Source organism: Microplitis mediator, chromosome 1 (genome assembly GCF_029852145.1).
Source record: "Microplitis mediator isolate UGA2020A chromosome 1, iyMicMedi2.1, whole genome shotgun sequence".
Taxonomy (NCBI): Eukaryota; Metazoa; Arthropoda; class Insecta; order Hymenoptera; family Braconidae; genus Microplitis; species Microplitis mediator.
The window spans coordinates 21,149,277-21,171,458 of NC_079969.1; the positions used below are offsets into that span (position 1 = coordinate 21,149,277).

At 30.6% G+C, this 22,182-nt stretch overlaps 2 protein-coding genes and 3 non-coding genes across 5 annotated transcripts in view; 4 read left to right on the top strand and 1 right to left on the bottom strand.

Moving 5' to 3' along the window:
- Positions 1-182: 182 nt before the first annotated feature.
- On the top strand, positions 183-1,689 carry LOC130678250 (GPI mannosyltransferase 2). The gene has a single exon (XM_057485360.1). It carries the CDS (start codon positions 183-185, stop codon positions 1,668-1,670), a length of 1,488 nt encoding a protein of 495 aa, XP_057341343.1. The 3' UTR covers positions 1,671-1,689.
- LOC130678246 (probable ATP-dependent RNA helicase DHX34) lies at positions 1,660-9,143 on the bottom strand. Its single transcript, XM_057485354.1, has 2 exons — positions 7,805-9,143; positions 1,660-5,362 (listed from the first exon to the last, which is right to left on the bottom strand). The coding sequence occupies exons 1-2, from the start codon at positions 9,021-9,023 to the stop codon at positions 3,027-3,029; spliced, it is 3,555 nt and encodes a 1,184-aa protein (XP_057341337.1). The 5' UTR covers positions 9,024-9,143; the 3' UTR covers positions 1,660-3,026.
- Positions 9,144-18,031: 8,888 nt separating this feature from the next.
- On the top strand, positions 18,032-19,941 carry LOC130678358 (small subunit ribosomal RNA). The gene has a single exon (XR_008991805.1). It is a non-coding gene; the product is annotated as a small subunit ribosomal RNA (ribosomal RNA).
- Positions 19,942-20,348: 407 nt separating this feature from the next.
- On the top strand, positions 20,349-20,502 carry LOC130678341 (5.8S ribosomal RNA). The gene has a single exon (XR_008991790.1). It is a non-coding gene; the product is annotated as a 5.8S ribosomal RNA (ribosomal RNA).
- A 237-nt stretch (positions 20,503-20,739) lies between these two features.
- Positions 20,740-22,182, top strand: part of LOC130678362 (large subunit ribosomal RNA) — a 3,917-nt gene continuing 2,474 nt past the window's right edge. The window contains exon 1 of the ribosomal RNA XR_008991809.1: positions 20,740-22,182. This exon is cut by the window's right edge and continues 2,474 nt beyond it. This is a non-coding gene — a ribosomal RNA (large subunit ribosomal RNA).

The following is a 22,182-nucleotide window of genomic DNA, read 5'->3' on the forward strand; positions in this document are numbered from 1 at the left end:
TGCAAGCTGATAAATAAAACCGTGCACTTGGAGCAGCAAGGAAACTATAACTAAAAATGACATTTCAGCTTTCCTGTCAACATGCGATAAGTATTAACGGAATAACGTTAAAAAAATATATATCACATAAACGTGACTAATTTAAACGTGATTAGATATTACATTAAATATAACTATATAAGATGTATGATCCTAGAAAAAAAGTTTTATGGTTTTCAATAGTAAGTCGTTTAGTATTGATATTATTGCAATTAGTATTTAATTTACTATGCCCAGATCATGATGCAGATGCATTTACTAGTCCAATAAATCCAAACGATGGTATAACAATATATGATAAATTGATAACAATATTATTTGGCGGTTTGACTAGATGGGATGGACAATATTTTATCCATATCGCAAGATATGGTTACACATATGAAAATACCTTAGCATTTTTTCCGTTATATCCAATATCTGTTAGATGCGTAGCTAGACTATTAAAAAAATTATTATTTGTATTTAATGACAATAGCGTTATTTTAATAGCCGCAGTATTAATTAATTTAGTTTGTTTTATTAAATCATCAATAATATTTTATGATTTAAGTAAAAAAGTACTTGGTAATAAAGTGACAGCGTACAAGGCATCAATATTATATTGTATTAATCCAGCGAGTATTTTTTTCACATCTGCATATTCAGAATCAATGTTTGCTTACTTAACATTTTATAGTATGATCGCTTCTATTAATAATAATAGATTTGTCTGTTTACCTATCGGTCTTTCCGTTATTGTAAGATCGAATGGAATTATTAATATTGGATATCCATTGTATTATTGGATAAAAGAATTATTTAACACAAGTTTACCTAAAATAATATCCGAATATCGTAGACCGTCAATGCAGTCTGGTCTACTTATTGAATTACTAAATTTTTTTTCTACTTTACTTTGGATATTTAATACTATTTTATTGTCATTAGTGCCATTTGTTTTGTTACAAATATATAATTACATATTATTTTGCACTGAAAGAGTTAATGCAACACAATATGTACCTGCTCATGTTAATAATTATGGTTTAATAAATAATTTAGTAATGCCGGGTAAAAATAAGTCACCTTGGTGTAGTAAAACAGTACCTATAGCTTACTCGTATGTCCAGCAAAAATATTGGAATGTTGGTTTATTTAAATATTATCAAATAAAACAGATACCTAATTTTTGTTTGGCGCTGCCCATTTTTTATATCATGATTCGATGCATCATTGAATATTATCGTGAAAATAAAAAACAGATACATAAATTAAAATTTTTAGATGTAGATAATTATGAAAAAGTGACGATAAAAAAACGTTATCCATTACAAATGTTTCCATTTATTATTCATGGACTATTTTTGACGATATTTTGCATTTTATTTGTTCATATACAAGTAAGCACTAGATTATTAGGATCAGCTAGTCCATTGATGTATTGGTTTTGTGCAAATTTAATGTCACATAGAATTAAAAATAACGATAAAGATTTTTATGAAAATTCAACAAATGCATTTTCACGGTGGAAAGTTTTTTTTATGGCACAAAAACGATACTCAAAACGTGATAAACTTATATTAATTTATTTTTTAGGATACACAACGATAGGAACTTTTATGTATTCAAATTTTTTACCATGGACTTGAAATTTATATATTTGTATATTTGTAATAAATATATTATTATAAATTATAACTTACATTATTTATTTACAAATTCATTAATTTATTATATTATAATATATGTAAAGTTACAGGTGTGATAAGAGCGTATACTAGCAAAAGATGCTATAAAAGTAAAAGGGAGTATACAATTTTCTTTTTTAATCTATTTATTTTTCACTTAAAAATGAAAAAATATCAATTTTATTTATTAAGAATGTTTTTTTATGTCCTCATGGGTATTTTCAGACAATACCCCCCTCCCCCATTTTCAAAAAATTTTCAATGACCTTGAACAGCCGCAAATAAAATTTAGTAAAATCTTCATGTCAATTATAATTATAATTTTTAAATTTTGTAGGCTAAAATTTAACCCAAGCGGCACAAAAAAAAATTGTTGACTGTATGTTAAATTTAAAACGACAATTTTTTATCATGAATTTAAGTTAACCAATTGTCAACTTAAATTCAACAACAACTCAACAATTTTTTTTTGTGCCGCTGGGGAATTACTGAATTTTGTTTAACTCTTAATGAATAACAATTGGAAGTAATTTTTTTTTCTTTTTATCTATATCCTGACGAAATTGTAACTACATTGTCCTGTTTTCAATTAATGCTGTAACTTCTCTTTAACTAATCAATAAAATTTTAATACAGTTGTGACGGTTGTCATTGAATTTTTTAAAAAGTGAAAGACACTGTCTAAGAATGCCCTTATGATTTTCCGAAATAGATATTGGAAGCCATAAGGACATATAAATATTCATTATTCTTAAGGGCATTTTCAGACAGTGCCCCCCCACTTTCTTTAAATATTCAATGACCTTGAACTGTCATAACAGTATTAAAATTTTAATAAAAAAATTAAAGCAATCATTAAAAAAAGGACAACGCAGTTACAGTTTCGCCGGGATATCGATTTTTAAAAAAATTATTCACAGTTATCAATTAGGAGTTGAACAAAATTTAGTAAATGAATTTTAGCCTAAAAAATTTGACGTTTTGAATTATAATGTTGACATGAAGATTTTACTAAAATTTATTTTCTAAATTTCGTTTAACTCCTAATTGATATCAATTGTAAATAATTTTTTTTCTAAATCTATATCTCGGTGAAATTGTAACTGCGTTGCCATTTTTTCAATTAATGCTTGAACTTTTTTAAAATTAATTATCCAAATTTTAATACAGTCATTACAATTGAAAGTCATCGAATATTTTAAAAAAGTGGGGGGCACTGTTTGAGAATGGCCTTAAACGAAATTTGTTAAATAAATTTTAGCCTATAAAATTTGAAATTTGTTCCTAGACACCTGCAACGCAAAGTACATACATATCTTATTTATTTACATTACTGTGTTTTTTTTTATGTTTTAATATTTCGATAGGTGTAAGATATAAAATTTTTTTACAATCAGGACAGTCGTAAGCTTTGCTATTGTGTTTTTTAACAACCGTCGATGTTTTGCTATCGATTATTTTCTCACTATTATTTGATTGCTTACATAATTTTTGATGTTGTAATTTTTCAATACTCGATAAAATTATTTCCATCTCACAATCAGGACACTTCCAAGGCATCTCCAGCATTTCGACAGCTAATTTATCACTCCATTCATTTTCCATAAGACAATTATACGTAATATTATTTGTCAGTTTAACTCCACCTTTAGACGGATTTAAAACACATGGAAAATCATCTTGAAATGGATTAGGTTCAACTATTTTATCATTTTCACCCTCACCAACATAAAGTGTCTTCAAATCAGCAACTAATAATCTTTTAATCGTATACGGAACAGTTGTGTGCATAAATTCAATTATTTCACGTGACAATTCAATTTCAATTTTATGTGTATCATTTTCCATTTCTTCGTTATCTCCAGTCGTTGTAATTGCAGATGATTTTTCTAATTTTTTTGCTAAAAGATAATCCCATTTTTGTCTAATTTTCGTGGCTCTTATCAGCAAATTTTGTCCACTATCTGGAGTTGGAAATTCAAGTAATAGCCAGCAATCGCAAATAATTATTGAAAAAATTGAATTTGTATCTATTTCTTGAGAAAAAAGTAATAAAGTTTGAGCTGCTGGCATTCTCAGTGTATTTACAAGATAAGGTTTTGTTGTTTCTAATAATGATACATAAGTAAGTAATTGATGCTTTGAACTCAATGGTAATTTTGATTTGAAACCCGGTATATTCACAATATCTGGTTCTTCTAGTTGCAATAATTGTGGATGATTACCAAAAAAACTCATCGGATGAAGAGCAACAAACGGTTTAGCTTTTGTATGAAATAATTGTTCATTAATTGACTTACAATAATTGAATTCATCAGCAATTGCAAACTGTGGATACAAACCACAGCATAAAATTAATTTCAATATCGTCAAATCTTTATAACTACAAGCCGTACTGGCATTTAATAAATTTTTAACTTGCGAATAATCATTTTTCATACGAAATTCAACATCTTTGATATCGATACCATTATCATCATTATCATTATCGTCATTATCTTCATATTGTAAATCAAATTTATCAACTTTAAGTTGTTTGCGTTTTCTCGGTGCTGTTTCTTTATAAGTTTTTTTTAATGACTTTAAAATTTTAATTTCTCTATGTCGCATTGTTCTTTCTGTACTAGACATTGATGATTTAAATTCATTTATATTTTTTAATAAATTACAATCACTCAATAAATCTTTAAATTGAGAACGTAATTTAATCATTTCATAAAATCTTTGCTCTTCAAGGCCTCTTCTTTTACACCATTTACGACTATTACTACTATTATTTCTATCTCGTGACTCATGACTACTTTCCTGTTTTATTTCCAACCATTCGCGGAATGTATTAAGTAGCGTAATAGGATCACCATGATCTGATTCTAATTTTTTTCTTGACGTTTCACATTCATTATCTTTATAAGCGCGATTGGTAAATGGATTTTGTGTACTTAGTGCTGCGGCAAGTGACAATACAGGTTCAACTTGATCGAATATTGATCCCATTATTAACATTTTACCTATTGTAATATCAACCGGAAGTTTAGATAACGTCCTACCAATACAAGTTAGTTTTTCATTTTCCATAAGAGCGCCATGTTCTTTTAATGACAAAATTGAATTTTCAATACTTTGTGAAGGTGGAGGTTCAATAAATGGAAATTTTCTTGCATCTGGTAGACCCATAGCTATCATTTGTAATAATAAAGAATCAAGCGGTACCCTTTGAATTTCTGGTGTTGAATATTTTTCCAATGCCGTATATTCTTCTTCGGAATAAATTCTGTAACAAACACCTGGACCAGTTCTACCAGCACGACCTTTACGTTGTTCAGCACTTGCTTTACTTATCCAAAATTCTTTGAGTCGTTGCATTTTACAGTTTGGATCATAACTCATTTCTTTAACTTTACCACTGTCGGCAACAAATCTAATACCGTCAATTGTGATCGATGTCTCGGCAATATTTGTTGATACTATACATTTACGTACACCTTCTGGAGGGTAATCAAATACTTTATCTTGCTCAGCAAGTGATAGACTGCTGTGTAGTGGTAAAATAATCCAATTATTTTTTTTTTTACTGTATTCTTTGGCAGCATCAACGACTGTTGTTATTTCACTCATACCACTGAGAAAAATTAACAAATCTCCTTTTTCAGAAGCTAAAAAAAAAAAATTAATTTTAATTATTGATAATTTATTATTATTATGATTATTATTATTATTTTTTTGATTATTTAAATGCTTAGGGGAGCAGGGGGTCATCCGTTACTGCTACGATGCTTTATCAACAAGATAGTTAAGTTCCGTTGCCCAAGTAGATGGAGGGATCCGAGGATAAGTCTTCTGCATCCGCGATGCCAGAAACTCAACTTGCGATAAACAAGTTGGTATTCTCGCTAATGCAGATACAAAAGACTTTCATCCCTCCAAGGACACCGACAATGAGGACGACAAGCCTGACACGGTAGCCGGGGTAAAGTTTGCCACACGGAGAAAAATGGAGGTACAAAATGTACGAATTTATACACGGAAAAAAATTTTTTGTGACCACAAGATAAGATAACTTACGGTAACAAAATTCTGCCTTAATATACGGATAACGAAGCATTCGTTGGAATTACAATGTTTTTGTAATGCTAGCAAATTCTTCGTTGGACCAAGCAATGGTTTGTAACTATAACAAAACTGTCGTGTTCCAATAAAAAAACTGATTTGTTAAAGTAACAGAATGAATTTGTAGCATTAACAAAAATTTTTGTAGTTATAAGCTAAGATTACTTACGGTAGCAAATGCCGGCTTTAACCCTTTAGAGTCTGACCTTGAAACCCTACTCTTCGGTCTGGCGGAGCCCGATAGAATTAGAAAGAGCGCGAAGCAAATGTATCAGGGCCGTATTATAAGAGAAAAAATTTCACCTAAGCGGGAATTGAAAATTATTTTATTTTTTATTTTTAATTTATTAAATAATAAATATCAAAGGACTTAAATTCAAAGTAAGAACAACATTTGGTTTCATTATAAATATAGTTAAGTAATATTGAAATTACATAGCAATGTATAAAATTTTTTACATTTTTCTAGCCTTAATTTTGGAGACTATTTCCTCACGTCAACAATACTAACTACGGTTCTGTCGATGAACGCAGCGCGAGATTCAAACGAGTGGAAGGGTACTCACAGGCACACTACTACTCTCACATGTCACTCATACATGCTCACGGGACGCTACGATTCGCGCTCTCCCCACTAGTCTCACACGGAGACGTTTCGAGATCCTCTGACTCTAAAGGGTTAAAATACGACGATATTATTATAATAAACATCATGTGTTCTCATAACAAATCGACTTTTTAATTACGACACAAATTCATTTGTTACCGTAAGCTAATCATGTTTGTCATTATAACAAAATCTTTCGTTATCCCGTCTTTTGTTATCAGAACGAAATTCGTTTTTTCCGTGTATTATGCTGTCGACCAAACTTGAAACAGGAAGTTGATTCACCAAAAAATGATTATGCTGTACTACAATCAAGTCGCGTTATGAGTCCGTCGACTTGAATTTCTATTGAAGACATCCCCCCTCTATGACTACGAAAATAATCATGTACACACTCACACGCTTGTAAAGTAGGGGAAATGTGAGTTACGGCGTTTGACTGCTATGCTGATTAGAAGTAGGGGTACAGGGATTCTTAGAATTACATTCACCTACGCCCCTGTAAACGGGTTTATAACGCGACTCGACTGTATAATCACTATTGTGGGCCTCTAAAAATTTTTTTTCGTTACTATAATCTCTATATTAGACAAATAGTTTTCATTAGAATTTATCAGTAAGTTTTAATGTATAATATTTTTTGTACTAAAGCATAATAATTTTTTGACAACTCAACTTCCTGTTTCAAGTTTCATCGACAGTATAATAAAAGTTCGTAGATATTTTAATTCCATTTTTATCCATGCAATTTCAAACAAGAGATTCTGATATATCTGTTGCTTGTGCTCTTCTTTAACTGTAATGTTATACTCAACAGGCGCTGCTAACTCAATGAAAAAAATGTCACACGTGGTTTTATCGAAAAGCACAATATTCCCTCGCAGATTTGAATCACGGTGGAAACACCTTGGAAGTGTAAACACCGTGGATCCACCGTGTAACCACGGTTGGTTTGTTCCATTTGACCACCGAGTATACACAGTGTATTCACTGTGATTACGCGGTGTATCCACCGTGATTCCACGGTGGCTTTACCACCGTGTATACACGGTGTTTCCACTGTGATTACGCGGTGGATACACCGTGGAACCACGGTGGTGAAATGGCACACAGCCACCGTGGAATCACGGTGGACACACCGTGCAATCACAGTGGAAACACCGTGGAATCACGGTGGATACACCGCGTAATCACAGTGGTAAAATGGAACAAACCCACCGTGTTTCCACCGTGATTCAAATCTGCGAGGGTTTGGTCTGTTGTGGTGAATTTTTCGAGTTGTTGCAAATCCCAGTTTCTAATTAATATGACAACGGCCATTCTCAACAACTTATTGATATTGTTATTATTATTAATAAAAATATAAACAATAAAAACTTACTTGGATATTTTTCATCAATCATCTGCATTATTTGAACATAAGGACTTGGATTAAATCGTTCACGTTTAGATTTAATATCCTCAATGCCAATTGGTCGGTATAATAATTTAATTGAATAAAGTCTTCCTGGTACTTGAATAACTCTAACGTCTTCTTTAGAAAAATAATTACTAAATAATTCAATATTTATAGTTGCTGACATTAATACTAATTTTAAATCAGTACGTTGATAAATTAAACATTTCATAATTCCTAATAAAAAATCACCATGTAAATGACGCTCATGAACTTCGTCAAGTACCACAACATCATATTGGGTCAATCCAGTTTCTTCAGAAACTTGACGCAGTAATAAACCTTCAGTAATGAATAGAATTTTAGTATTTTTATTTTTTTGTTTTTCAAAACGTATTTGATAACCAACGTCATTTAAATTTTCCGTCAATGTTTCAAAAGCGACACGTTTCGCTAGTGATATACATGCGATTCGTCGTGGTTGTGTACATGCAATATTATTAAAACCAGATAAATATAAATATTGTGGTACTTGAGTTGATTTACCGCATCCAGTATCACCAGCAATTATGACAACTCTTTCTTCTTTGACAGCATTTATTATTTCATCTTTATATTTAGCTACTGGTAAATTTTCTTGATTTTCTCGTAATTTTTTTAACTTTGTAAATTTTTCTTTTTGTTTGAAATTTAAATACAATAATATAATATCTTTAAATTTAAGTAAACGATTGTTATTTAGTTCTTTTACTTGTGGTACTCGTGCAAATAATTCATCAAATTTAATATTTACTTTAATGTTAATACAGTGACTTTTATGATAGTGTGTAGGTACACCAAGTGAATTCAAATCTGTATTTACTAGATCTTTGCTCTTATTTTTTCCTAATTTGTTTTCAATCGCCTCGTACTTTTTAACGAAACTCCAAAAATCTTCAATGTCTTGTACCAATTGATTGTGAGCAACAAATACTTTATTTAATTCATGCTTGCATTTAATGAATGAAAAAATATCATCTTCGTTATCTGATGGTATTTTGATATATTCTTCTTTAGTTTGTAATTTCTCTGGTTTATTGTCGTGTTTATTATTTTTATGACGTTTTTTTTCTGTATAACTTGACTGTTGATCTGTATCACTGGGATAGCGTTTTCTTTTATCACAATATTTATTATTATAATCACGATTTTTTGAACTGCTCATTTTAAATTTTTAAACTTTTTTACTTATTTTTTTTCATTGAATGCAAGAGGTAAGTGAAAAAAATTATGTTTATATTTTGGTAAGAGTCCATTAACCTAAAGAACCGAGATCCTGAATGAAAGCTGGTTTATCATCTTGAGAGAACGGTGAAGAAGTTCGAATTTTACTAATAGATGGCGCAAAATGCCTTGAAATTATTAAAAAAAAAATACATCCTTAATTACAAGTTAACTTCAAGCTACTGCCGTATTCTGAAGCCGACTTAAAGTGTTGGAGAACAAACAGTTACTTTTAAGTTGACAGCAAATTGTCTGTAACTTGAATTCAATTTGACTACAAGTGTTACTGTCAGACAATAACGTTAAGTTAATTGAAAGTTTCACTTCAAATTGATGGCAAGTGTTGTTCTGTCAAATTACATTCAAGTGACGGCAGTAGATTTGCATCAACTTGCGCGCAAATATTATCCAGCCAAGGCTTGCCAGAAACTTGTCATTAAGTTAGCCGTAAATGTTTAACTGCAGAATTTGCTAAGCAATTATATTTAGAATGTGGCTATAAGGGAAAATACATCCCCTAATAGCGTTTTAGCTTGAAATTGACAGTAATTTGACATTGAAATTGCCTGCAATTTACTGCCCAAATATGCAAACAATTTGACAGCAAAAGTTGGAAAGAAAAATTTACAGTTAATTTTTGCTCACTTTACCCTGATAGCCAGAGTTTCTGATCAGAAAGTTAGTGTACATGAGTTGCGACCAACTTGACGACAAGTTGTCGCAACTTTCAGTTGTGTAACTGTTGACCACAAGTTGGCTTCAAGTTGCCCAGAAACTTGGCGACAATCGACTGTCGCAACCTATCACCAAGTTTCTGAGCAACTTGTAGTCAAGTTGTCGGCAACAGTTGCACGAGCTGTTAGCGACAAGTTTCTCGAAAAGTTGCCGTCAACTTATGGAAATGCCAATTTTTGCGGCCAACTTGATGACAGGTTGCGGCAGTAGGTTGTCGACAAGTTGCGGCCAACTTGACTATCAGGATAGAGGTAACTTTTTATACTAGAAAAAAAAGTCAGTAATGTTCATTCTTACCATTTCAGAAGGTAAACAAATTTATCCATGAATATGTCTACAATTTGAGGGTAAAAAAAAATACTTTACAATTTTTCAAGTCAAATCAACAATAAATTGATGTAAAACTTTGCCTGAAAATTGAGGAAAAATTTTTTCTAGTCAACTTTTGAAGTGAATTTGCATTCTAATTCAGGTAGTAAATTTACGTCATATTGTACAGCAAGTTGTATACAAATTGTCGTCAAAAATGGAAAAGCCTGAAGTTGACGGACAGCTTCTATTGCACATAAACCGATTGCACAGATGCAATATAACACAGAAACCGTTTACACATATCAAAATTATACAGAGATCGTTTACACAGTTATGTTTTGCACAGATACTGTGTATCAGAATTAATTATTATTTACCGACTGTAGTAGAGTTTAAATGTAAAAATCGACCTTGATTGCGGCAGATGAATAAAAAATTCAAAATATTAAAGGGTATAAGAGTATAAATGTGAAAATTAATATGTGGTGTAAATAAATAATTCAAAATTATGTACAAGATTTAGATAAATTTAAAAAATACTATAAAATAGTTAAATAATTTATAGCGAACTTTTTCTTTTTTCATTTAATATTTTCAATGAAGAGTAAAAATGATTTCTTACCGTTAATATGATATTTTCTTCAGTACAATATACTTTAGTATCATTAAGTAAACTTAAAATTAAAAATAAATTTAAGCGAACAATATTTATAAGTTATTTAGTAGGGTATATAATTAAAAATTCAATAATTAAAGATTCAATTTCTTATATTGTTACATATAAGTATAACAAAATTAGTTTGACAATAAATAACAACTTAACTAGTTTAATATCTATAATCCGAGGCTTTTACAAGCAGTATAAGTAGTCAAGAATTGAAAAGTTTGACAACTAAAGTTCTATCAGAAATTGAACAGTATTAAAGATGTAGATGATTTAGATCTGAAAAAACTTATCAACGTTTCTGATTCTGGTACGGTAAAATATTCTAATTTCTATTTTTTGTATGTGTTATTATCTAGCAATCAAAAAATAATTTTAACTCGACTTAATAGATAGCCAAGATGTAATTATCTTACATTTACTGCCTTATTTAATTGGTCAACCCTACGTTGGAATCCCTGAAGAACAACAAATTGAAAAAGTTGGTGCAAAGCGTAAGCGAAAAGTGACAAAACGTTGAACAACACTTTTCGAAAATCGTGAATAATTTTTTATAATGTCTGCAGTAAGTTTAACACGATTCATTGCTACTTAATAAATATTAATCAATTTTATTCAAATTAAACTAATATATTTTAGACTGTTGGGAATATCGAGAAAGATATCCGTGTGAAAAAAGCAAAACTCTTAGAGCTCAAATGACCTCTCCAACCATTGCCAATTTTTATTGGAACATTATCGAATATTGTGGATGCTTATGTTGTTATTGACGATATGAAATATCACACAAAAAACCCAGTTGCAGCAATAGATCTTACATTTAAGATATTTGAGACAGTTGACTGCGAGTATCCAGCGTCTTCATTATATTCTTGGTTATAAATTAAAAAATTAGGGTACGATATAGATAAACGTGAAACTGATCTTTCTATAACTATGAAATCATTATTGAATGATTTAAAAAAAACCCAATTGTTTAACTTCTGCTTTAAATTTTTCGTTCTCAAATTTTTTTATTTTTCAATTTAAGAATATTAATTTTTAATTTTTAAACATTTTAATGATGACTATCTTTGAATATGTTTTTTCAAGTATTTTGTGTTTTGATAACTAATACAGTATCAAATATAATATAGAACTTCAGATAGTTAATTTGACATAACATTATATAGGTAATCTATCAAACTAACCTTCACGTCAACAAAGTATAGATAATTTAATTAGTATGAGATCGTAATCGTAATCGCTATTACGATAGCAAGACCAGGTATAATTATAGGACGTACAGGTACGATTGAAACGTCATAAATAATGAAAGAAATACAAATAAAATATAAATTAGCTGTGAAATTTACAGGTTATTTTGTACACAATAAAATACAACTGACAAAATTGTATTCTAATGGGAAATGCATAAGTTATGTGGAATGAACACCATATTTTCTACATTTTTTGATTCCATTAGAATTTTCAAGGCTATCAAATTATTGGAAGAATTGGTCAAAACCTAAAGTTTAAGGTCAAAAATTAAAGCTAACTAAACAAGCTTTAAGATACTTTTTAATAGATTGTCTATCAGTTTTAGTTTTAATGTTATATAAGCTTCAACAGATAATAAAAACTGATTTTTTCGAAAAATCGTGAAAATTTCAAACAGCCATTACTTCAAAACTAATTAATCGATTTAGTTCATCTTCAAATTTGGTCAAGATAATCGCCTATAGAATAAGTTCAAAAAATTTCATTAACAACCGATAAGAACTTTAGATTCTATCATAAAGACAAAAACAGTGATAATTATAGGGAGTAAGGTACATTTGATACATTATAAATAATAAAAGAAATACTTTTAAAATATAAAATAGCTGTGAAATTTACAGGCTATTTTTTGCACAATAAGATACAACTGACGAAACTGGATTATAATTGGGAATTCATAAGTTATGTGGAATGAAAACCATATTTTCAACATTTTTTGATTCCATTAAAATTTTCAAGTCCATCAAATTATGGGAAGAAATGGTCGAAATATAAAGTTAAAGGTCCTAAATTGAAGCTTATTAAACAAGCTTTCAGATACTTTTTACAGAAATTGTCCATGAGTATTAGTTTTAAAATTATAGAAACTTGAAAGTGGATAAAAACTGATTTTTTCGAAAAATCGTGGAAATTTCAAAAAGCCATAACTTCTAAACTAATCAACCGATTTAGCCCATTTTCGAACTTAACCGTGATAATCGCCCATAGAATAAGTGTGAAAAATTTCATTAAGATTTGATAAGAATTGTAGGCGTAATCGTGTCTTCAAAACTGCGTTATATCCCATGTATATATATATAGATATATATATATATATATATATATATATATATATATATATATATATATATATATATATATAAATTTTTTAACGAATGGTATTTTCGAACCCTACTCAACTAATTATGATAGGTTGTGACAAAATTCCTTGAAAAATCGACCATGAGGACAAATACAATAGTTAGATTTTAGAAATATCTACCTAAAAATGATAACAAGATGGCTATAAAAAAAGTTCTAACTACAGCTGAGTATATTCCAATTCGTTCAGTATTTACTAAATTATTTAGTAATTATGATTTTTACAATAATGTTATGTCATATGTTAATTTTCTGAGTGAATGTGATGGCACTATTATATTTAATATTTTTCAAAGTCCATTGTGGAAAGAAAAAATAAAAACAATGAACGATAAGCTGATATTACCTTTAATACTATTCTTCGACGAATATGAGAGCTATAACTCCCTTGGTAGCCACAAAGGCATTCAGAAATTTAGTGCATTGTATTTAAAAATTCCATGTCTACTTCCAAGCTTACAATCTAAATGAAATTACACTTTTTTATTAGTCTTATTTAATGCAATGGATAGGAATGAACCGAATATTTTTAAGCCTGCTGTAGAGGAATTGCAATATTTAGAAACAACAGATATAACAGTACACGTTAATGACAAACTACAAACTATTCACTTCAAATTGATTGTTATAACTGGCGATAATTTAGGCTTGCACCAAGTATTCGGCTTGGTTGAAAGTTTTAGAGCTTTAGTTTATTGTCGTTTGTGTTCAATTAGTCGCGAAGATGTAAATAAATGTTTTCATAAATCCAATTATAAGTTATAAGATAAAATAAATTATGAACAAGGTTTACTGAAGAATGACTTTTAAAAAACCGGGATTATGAGAGCAAGTTTCTTTAAAGACTTAAAAGATTTTCATATGACCGAAAATATTACAGTGGACTACATGCATGATTTGTTAGAAGGCGTATGTCAATACGACTTAGGAAAAACACTCAACTATTTCATAAAGAAAATCCTATTTTTCTGTAGACTCTTTTAATTCTATTAAAGACGGTTTTGATTACAATTATAGAGATAGACAAAATAAGCCATCAACATTAACTGATGTACACTTAAAAAATCTCAATTATACTATGTCCGCATCAGAAATGCTTTCTTTGGTTCGTAATTTACCCATGATTATAGGTCATTTAATTTCTAAATAATATGAAGTAAAAGGGTACTTTGTAAATTATGAAAAACTACCTTGGGCAGCAATAAAAACGCATACATGACATTCTAAACGCGATTAAGTAACGGAAAAATGTATATAGCCAAAAGATAGTCATAATTATATTATTGATGTTTCCAAAGTATACTTAGAAAATTATTAATTTATTAAATTAATAAAAAAAAAACAGAATTAATAAATTATTTAATGACGATAATAAAAAATTACATCATTTATTAATCCATTGTAAGCTTACGTTAGGTACTGTAAGTATTTTTAAGCAAAATGAAAAGTTATTGTGTTAAAAACTGTACTTGCAAATATTACTATTTAGAATTTCAACATTTCATATTTTACATGTATATTTCAATATACCATATAGTAGATTTTCCATAATCAATATATGAGAAAATACTAAACGAGTTGCAACTATTACTAAATGGGTTTCTCATATTTCATATCTGATGCGTATATTTTAATATACAATAATATAGTAGATTTTCCATAACCAGTATATGAGAAAATACTCAACGAGTTGTAACTATTTATAATCAGATTTTCAATACTTCATATTTCACATATAAATTTTACTATACGATATAATAAGTACTCTAAAATCAATATATAAGAAATTACTGAATGACTTGCAGTTACTACTAATTATGCTTTTAACAATTTATAACTGACATAGAGAATGTACTAAACAGTATAGTAAGTTCTCCAACATCAGTGTTTGAGAAATTACTAAACGACTTGTAAAATATACTTATCTGTTAACGAATTTTTCATATAAACCATAAGCGTTTCAAGATTACTATCTAAATTTAGTAATTATTCTCATATTTTTTTGTAAAATTTACTATATTTTTTTCTCCGTGTTTAATATAGCATACAGCTTTAAGAAAATTTTCAATTTATTACAGTCGAATGTGATGCGCATTACAATTATTTAGTATTTTGATTTTATAAAAATAATAATATTAATTACAATACGATATTGAGTCAACATGTCATATTTGACAATAATTTAACATTAAAAGTACTATAGAATGAATACCGTGTGAAGTAGTTGACAATACTGGTATCTAAATATAGTTTGGTTATTAAGAGCAGTTGAATTTTGTCATTTATTCGTGAATATGTAAGATAAGTGTAAGAAGAAGAAAAAATACTATCAATGATTAAAAAAATATACTATTATCTATCTTAGAAAATAAGTAAAATTAGGGAAAAAAAGAGAATAAAGTAATGTTGAAGTGGTACTCATTTCAATAATAATTAAAATTGAAATATATCAGTTTGATTAAATAAAGATTTTTAGTACATAAAAGGATTTTAATTTATTTGAAAAAAGAAAAAGAATATATTTAAAAATTTATTAAAGTCAAAAGATTTTATTTGGTATAAAGATTATTAGTTTATTGATAATAGCGTACAAAATATTTCAGTTCGGTTTATTGGGCATTAAGCAATTGCCATAGCTAACTGCACTCAAAGCCTAGTTCAAGTACTATCGTAGGTTACAAAGTCATTTAAAGTTTTGTAAATATAATAATACTATATAAATGATAAGAATTAGTTACTTTATACAACCGATAATATTTTTTATTATTATTATAATATATTAAACTATATAGATTAAAATTTAAAATATATATTTTAAAACTATTTTATGTTTCAGTAAAAATAAAAAAAAAAAAAACAATTAAATACTTTTATTAAAACAATAAAATTATATTAAAAAAAAAATATATAATAATAATAATAATAATAATAATAATAATAATAATAATAATAATAATAATAATAATATGCATATACATATAAATAAATAAATAAAGAATGTTATGTTGAAAAAATAATACAAGTACCAACATGTAATTTAGATGCAGAGAGATAGTTTACTATTAATAATTATTGAGTGAAAATTAAGTTTTTATAAATATTTATAATGATTCATTATAATAATATAAATTGTTCTTATATTTATATTATTATGGTTAGAAAACAAATTGATTAATTATCAAGCTATTGTATATGTAGAAATATCGATTAAATCATTTTTTTTGACTAAATACATTCATCCAAATAATTAATACAAATGTTTTTTTATTGTTTTGCGAAAAAAAAAATTGAATAAAGCCACTATTAAAAAAAAAAAAAAATAAAAAAAAAAGTCATTTCATCTGACTTGAAATTTTATAAAAATGAAACAAATGATTATTTAAAAGATTAAAGCAACAGAAATAAAAGCTTATAAATAAAAAATGTTATTGAAATGAATCTAAAAATGTTTTTTTCTATGAATACATATTAATTACTTAAAATCGATTAATTTGAATTTTAAACTAGTTTAGAATTTCAATTCATTCAAAAAAGACTAAATAAAAGAATTTGAAGTCATTTTATGTTTTGAGTTAATGTATATCGTTAAATGAAAAAAAAAAATAAATAAATAAGTAAGATTAAGAGATTGAAACAAAGTAATAAAAAATTCAATTAACGCTATGACCGTTTTGAAAAAAAAAAAAAAAAAAAATTAACAGTTGGTTTATAATAAAAACACTATAAATTTTAATGCGATTCTATTAAAATTTTTTATCAATTAAAGCAATGTTTAACATAAGTAAAATTAAAAATATTTACTTATTATAATTACATATATAAATAAAAAATTAATATAAAAGTTGAAAATGACTCATTAGAAAGTTATATAATTTTTAATCCATTTTCGGATATTTAGCTATAGAAACTAAAAAAAAATTTAATATAGTTTAATAATTTTTAACAATATAAGAGTACATAATATAAGTATGAAGAAATTTTAAATAAACGTTATTTTTATTTTTTTTATTTTTAAGTAAATATAGTAAAAATGATTATATATTAATAAAACATATAGAAAATACAATACATATTGATAAATATAATTAGAATTCATTTGAGAAGTAGTTGACTTTTTAATTAAAAATGTCAAATAGTTAAACAAAAAAATTATTTATTTATTTAATTTAAAAAAAATAAATTAGTAATAAACTGCTAGTGATGTAAATAGAAAATTTTTTGAAGTATTAACAGGTAATTTAGATGCAGAGAGATAGTGTAGTATCCGCCGCGCCTGACGAGGCCAGCAGTTAGCCCACGATAACAATTTTTTTTTACGCCGGCTCGTACTAGTATGAAAGAGTAGTCAGTTGAAGCGGCTCGAGTAAGAGCTGACAGATACTGACTACGGCAAGTTATATACTATTAACGTAACATTACCACGGGTCGATGTCTATGACTGAATGACTCTTTATGTGGTAAATCGCTACGGCGTTTATATAATATTATGTATAACTTTAAAGAAGTATACAAGTATGAAACTGAGTATTGACTTACTTGTTTCCGAGCAAGAATAAAATATCACGTTTACGTGTATAAAAACCAAGTCGCTTTGATAAAAATATCTAGCGAGAGTAGTAATATTTACAAAAATGAGAGGATGGTTGAAAATAAAAAGTTATTATTCAATTTTAAGAATAAATAACATTGATTTAAAATTTCAAAGTGTTGTAAGAAGCAAATGCTTTTGAGCAGCACCACTTTTACAACTGTTAGTACTATAATAGAGACTAATATTTATGTATAAGTGAAAGAGGAGTAATTCTAGTGTTTTATTCAACATAAAACATAAACGAAGCTCCCTGGTTGATCCTGCCAGTAGTCATATGCTTGTCTCAAAGATTAAGCCATGCATGTCTCAGTACATGCCGTATTAAGGTGAAACCGCGAATGGCTCATTAAATCAGTTATGGTTCCTTAGATCGTACCCACATTTACTTGGATAACTGTGGTAATTCTAGAGCTAATACATGCAAACCAGAGTTCCGACCAGAGATGGGAGGAACGCTTTTATTAGATCAAAACCAATCGGTGGCTTGTCCATCGTTACTTTTGGTGACTCTGAATAACTTTCTGCTGATCGTATGGTCTAGTACCGACGACGAATCTTTCAAATGTCTGCCTTATCAACTGTCGATGGTAGGTTCTGCGCCTACCATGGTTGTAACGGGTAACGGGGAATCAGGGTTCGATTCCGGAGAGGGAGCCTGAGACACGGCTACCACATCCAAGGAAGGCAGCAGGCGCGCAAATTACCCACTCCCGGCACGGGGAGGTAGTGACGAAAAATAACGATACGGGACTCATTTGAGGCCCCGTAATCGGAATGAATACACTTTAAATCCTTTAATGAGGATCCATTGGAGGGCAAGTCTGGTGCCAGCAGCCGCGGTAATTCCAGCTCCAATAGCGTATATTAAAGTTGTTGCGGTTAAAAAGCTCGTAGTTGAATCTGTGTTTCATACTGTTGGTTCATCGCTCGCGGTGTTAACTGACATGTTATGGAACGTCCTACCGGTGGATTTAGCTAAGGTCAAACTTGGCGGTCCAATTTAATCCTATCGCGGTGCTCTTAATTGAGTGTCGAGGTAGGCCGGTACGTTTACTTTGAACAAATTAGAGTGCTTAAAGCAGGCTTATTTCGCCTGAATACTGTGTGCATGGAATAATAGAATAGGACCTCGGTTCTATTTTGTTGGTTTTCGGAATACCGAGGTAATGATTAATAGGGACAGATGGGGGCATTCGTATTGCGACGTTAGAGGTGAAATTCTTGGATCGTCGCAAGACGAACAGAAGCGAAAGCATTTGCCAAAAATGTTTTCATTAATCAAGAACGAAAGTTAGAGGTTCGAAGGCGATCAGATACCGCCCTAGTTCTAACCATAAACGATGCCAGCTAGCGATCCGCCGATGTTCCTCCGATGACTCGGCGGGCAGCTTCCGGGAAACCAAAGCTTTTGGGTTCCGGGGGAAGTATGGTTGCAAAGCTGAAACTTAAAGGAATTGACGGAAGGGCACCACCAGGAGTGGAGCCTGCGGCTTAATTTGACTCAACACGGGAAACCTCACCAGGCCCGGACACCGGAAGGATTGACAGATTGATAGCTCTTTCTTGATTCGGTGGGTGGTGGTGCATGGCCGTTCTTAGTTGGTGGAGCGATTTGTCTGGTTAATTCCGATAACGAACGAGACTCTAGCCTGCTAAATAGGCGTTTTTGGTATCTTGAAAGATTTACTTGATTTTCGGATCAAGTGATTTTTACTACCAACGTAAATAAATATCTTCTTAGAGGGACAGGCGGCTTCTAGCCGCACGAGATTGAGCAATAACAGGTCTGTGATGCCCTTAGATGTTCTGGGCCGCACGCGCGCTACACTGAAAGAATCAACGTGTCTTCCCTGGCCGAAAGGCCCGGGTAACCCGCTGAACCTCTTTCGTGCTAGGGATTGGGGCTTGCAATTATTCCCCATGAACGAGGAATTCCCAGTAAGCACGAGTCATAAGCTCGTGTTGATTACGTCCCTGCCCTTTGTACACACCGCCCGTCGCTACTACCGATTGAATGATTTAGTGAGGTCTTCGGACTGATGCGCGGCAATGTTTCGGCATTGCCGATGTTGTTGGAAAGATGACCAAACTTGATTATTTAGAGGAAGTAAAAGTCGTAACAAGGTTTCCGTAGGTGAACCTGCGGAAGGATCATTAACGTATAATATACAATACAAATGTTGTAATTGTAATATATATACATATAAATATTACTTTCAAAAGTGTTAACGCACGCATTTTAAATAGTAAATTGAAGGAATACTTACCCATAAGTATCTCAAGAAACTTTGTGTTTGATTATATATACCAAATAGTCATGGTAACCTATACTAGTCTATACTCTAAATGTTTCGTGCATATTGTGTAGATGAGGTTTTTAAATGAATATATGCCATGACTGAATTATATTTACAAAGTTTCGTTGCCATATACATCTGATGTATAGATGGCAATTTTACATTAGAATAGGATAATATGTTTCTAATGTAAAAGACATTTTGTCACTGTATAAAAGTTAAGTAACAAGCAAAATAGAGAAAATAAATTTTCTTAAAAAAGATGATTATCCTGAACGGTGGATCACTTGGCTCGTAAATCGATGAAGAACGCAGCTAATTGCGCGTCAACTTGTGACTTGCAGACACATGAACATCGACACTTCGAACGCACATTGCGGTCCACGGATCCTATTCCCGGACCACACTTGGCTGAGGGTCGTTTATTATATAAAAACTGCTTACATTAATTTGTACTAGCGATAAAATATACATTGAACGTTCATCATTAGCATTTGAATATAAACAAGATGATGTCGTTTGAAATTATTATAATTACTTGAATCAGTGAATTATCATTATAATACAGTACAACTGATTTTCGAGTCTACGAATTATAAAATTATATAGACCGTTAACAGTTGTTACTTTTTTTCATTGTTTCTTTATTTCAAATTGACGACCTCAGATTAAGTGAGACTACCCGCTGAATTTAAGCATATTAATAAGCGGAGGAAAAGAAACTAACAAGGATTTCCTTAGTAACGGCGAGTGAACAGGAATTAGCCCAGCACTAAATCCTATGGTTATGCCATTGGGAGATGTAGTGTTTAGGAGGAATCATTCACCTGAGATACATTATCATGTCCAAGTCCATCTTGAATGGGGCCATTTACCCATAGAGGGTGCCAGGCCCGTAGTGACTGGAAATTATTTCAGGTGATTCTCTCCTTAGAGTCGGGTTGCTTGAGAGTGCAGCTCTAAGTGGGTGGTAAACTCCATCTAAGGCTAAATATTGTTACGAGACCGATAGCGAACAAGTACCGTGAGGGAAAGTTGAAAAGAACTTTGAAGAGAGAGTTCAAGAGTACGTGAAACCGTTCAGGGGTAAACCTGTGAAACCCAAAAGATCGAATGGAGAGATTCATCGTCAGCGTTTTTAATATTAATGCAAGCTATGATGTGATAATAGAACCCTTGTGGTCACTAAATTATACTTGCTTGTATTATTTTTGCTAAACTCGTCGGCGTGCACTTCTCCCCTAGTAGAACGTCGCAACCTGTTAGATGTTTATTTATGGTCCAACTGGTAGCCTTTAGTATTTAATTATATTGAAGACCTTTGGTGTCCTGATAAACTGTTTGACAGTATACATATGGTATTGAGCCGCAATTATTTGCGTTAGACTTACCGCAAGTATGATCTTCTTCTGGTAGTGCGGATCTAATGCCGTCGCTGGGAAAAATCTGCTGTTAGCTGTATAATGTCTTTAACTGGCTTATTTACCGGTTAGCGATGCTACTGCTTTGGGTACTTACAGGACCCGTCTTGAAACACGGACCAAGGAGTCTAACATGTACGCAAGTCATTGGGATATATTTATATAAACCAAACCTAAAGGCGTAATGAAAGTATAGATTGTCTTAAGACAATTGAGAGAAGATGGGTTACGTTACGATGTAATCCCGCATTCTCAGGACGTTCTATTCTCATTGAGAAAGGGCGTACCTAGAGCGTACACGTTGGGACCCGAAAGATGGTGAACTATGCCTGGTCAGGATGAAGTCAGGGGAAACCCTGATGGAGGTCCGTAGCGATTCTGACGTGCAAATCGATCGTCTGAACTGGGTATAGGGGCGAAAGACTAATCGAACCATCTAGTAGCTGGTTCCCTCCGAAGTTTCCCTCAGGATAGCTGGCATTTATAATTTTGAGTCTCATCTGGTAAAGCGAATGATTAGAGGTCTTGGGATCGAAACGATCTCAACCTATTCTCAAACTTTAAATGGGTGAGATCTCTGGCTTGCTTAAATTTATGAAGCCACGAGATTTCGGATCAAAGTGCCAAGTGGGCCATTTTTGGTAAGCAGAACTGGCGCTGTGGGATGAACCAAACGTGAA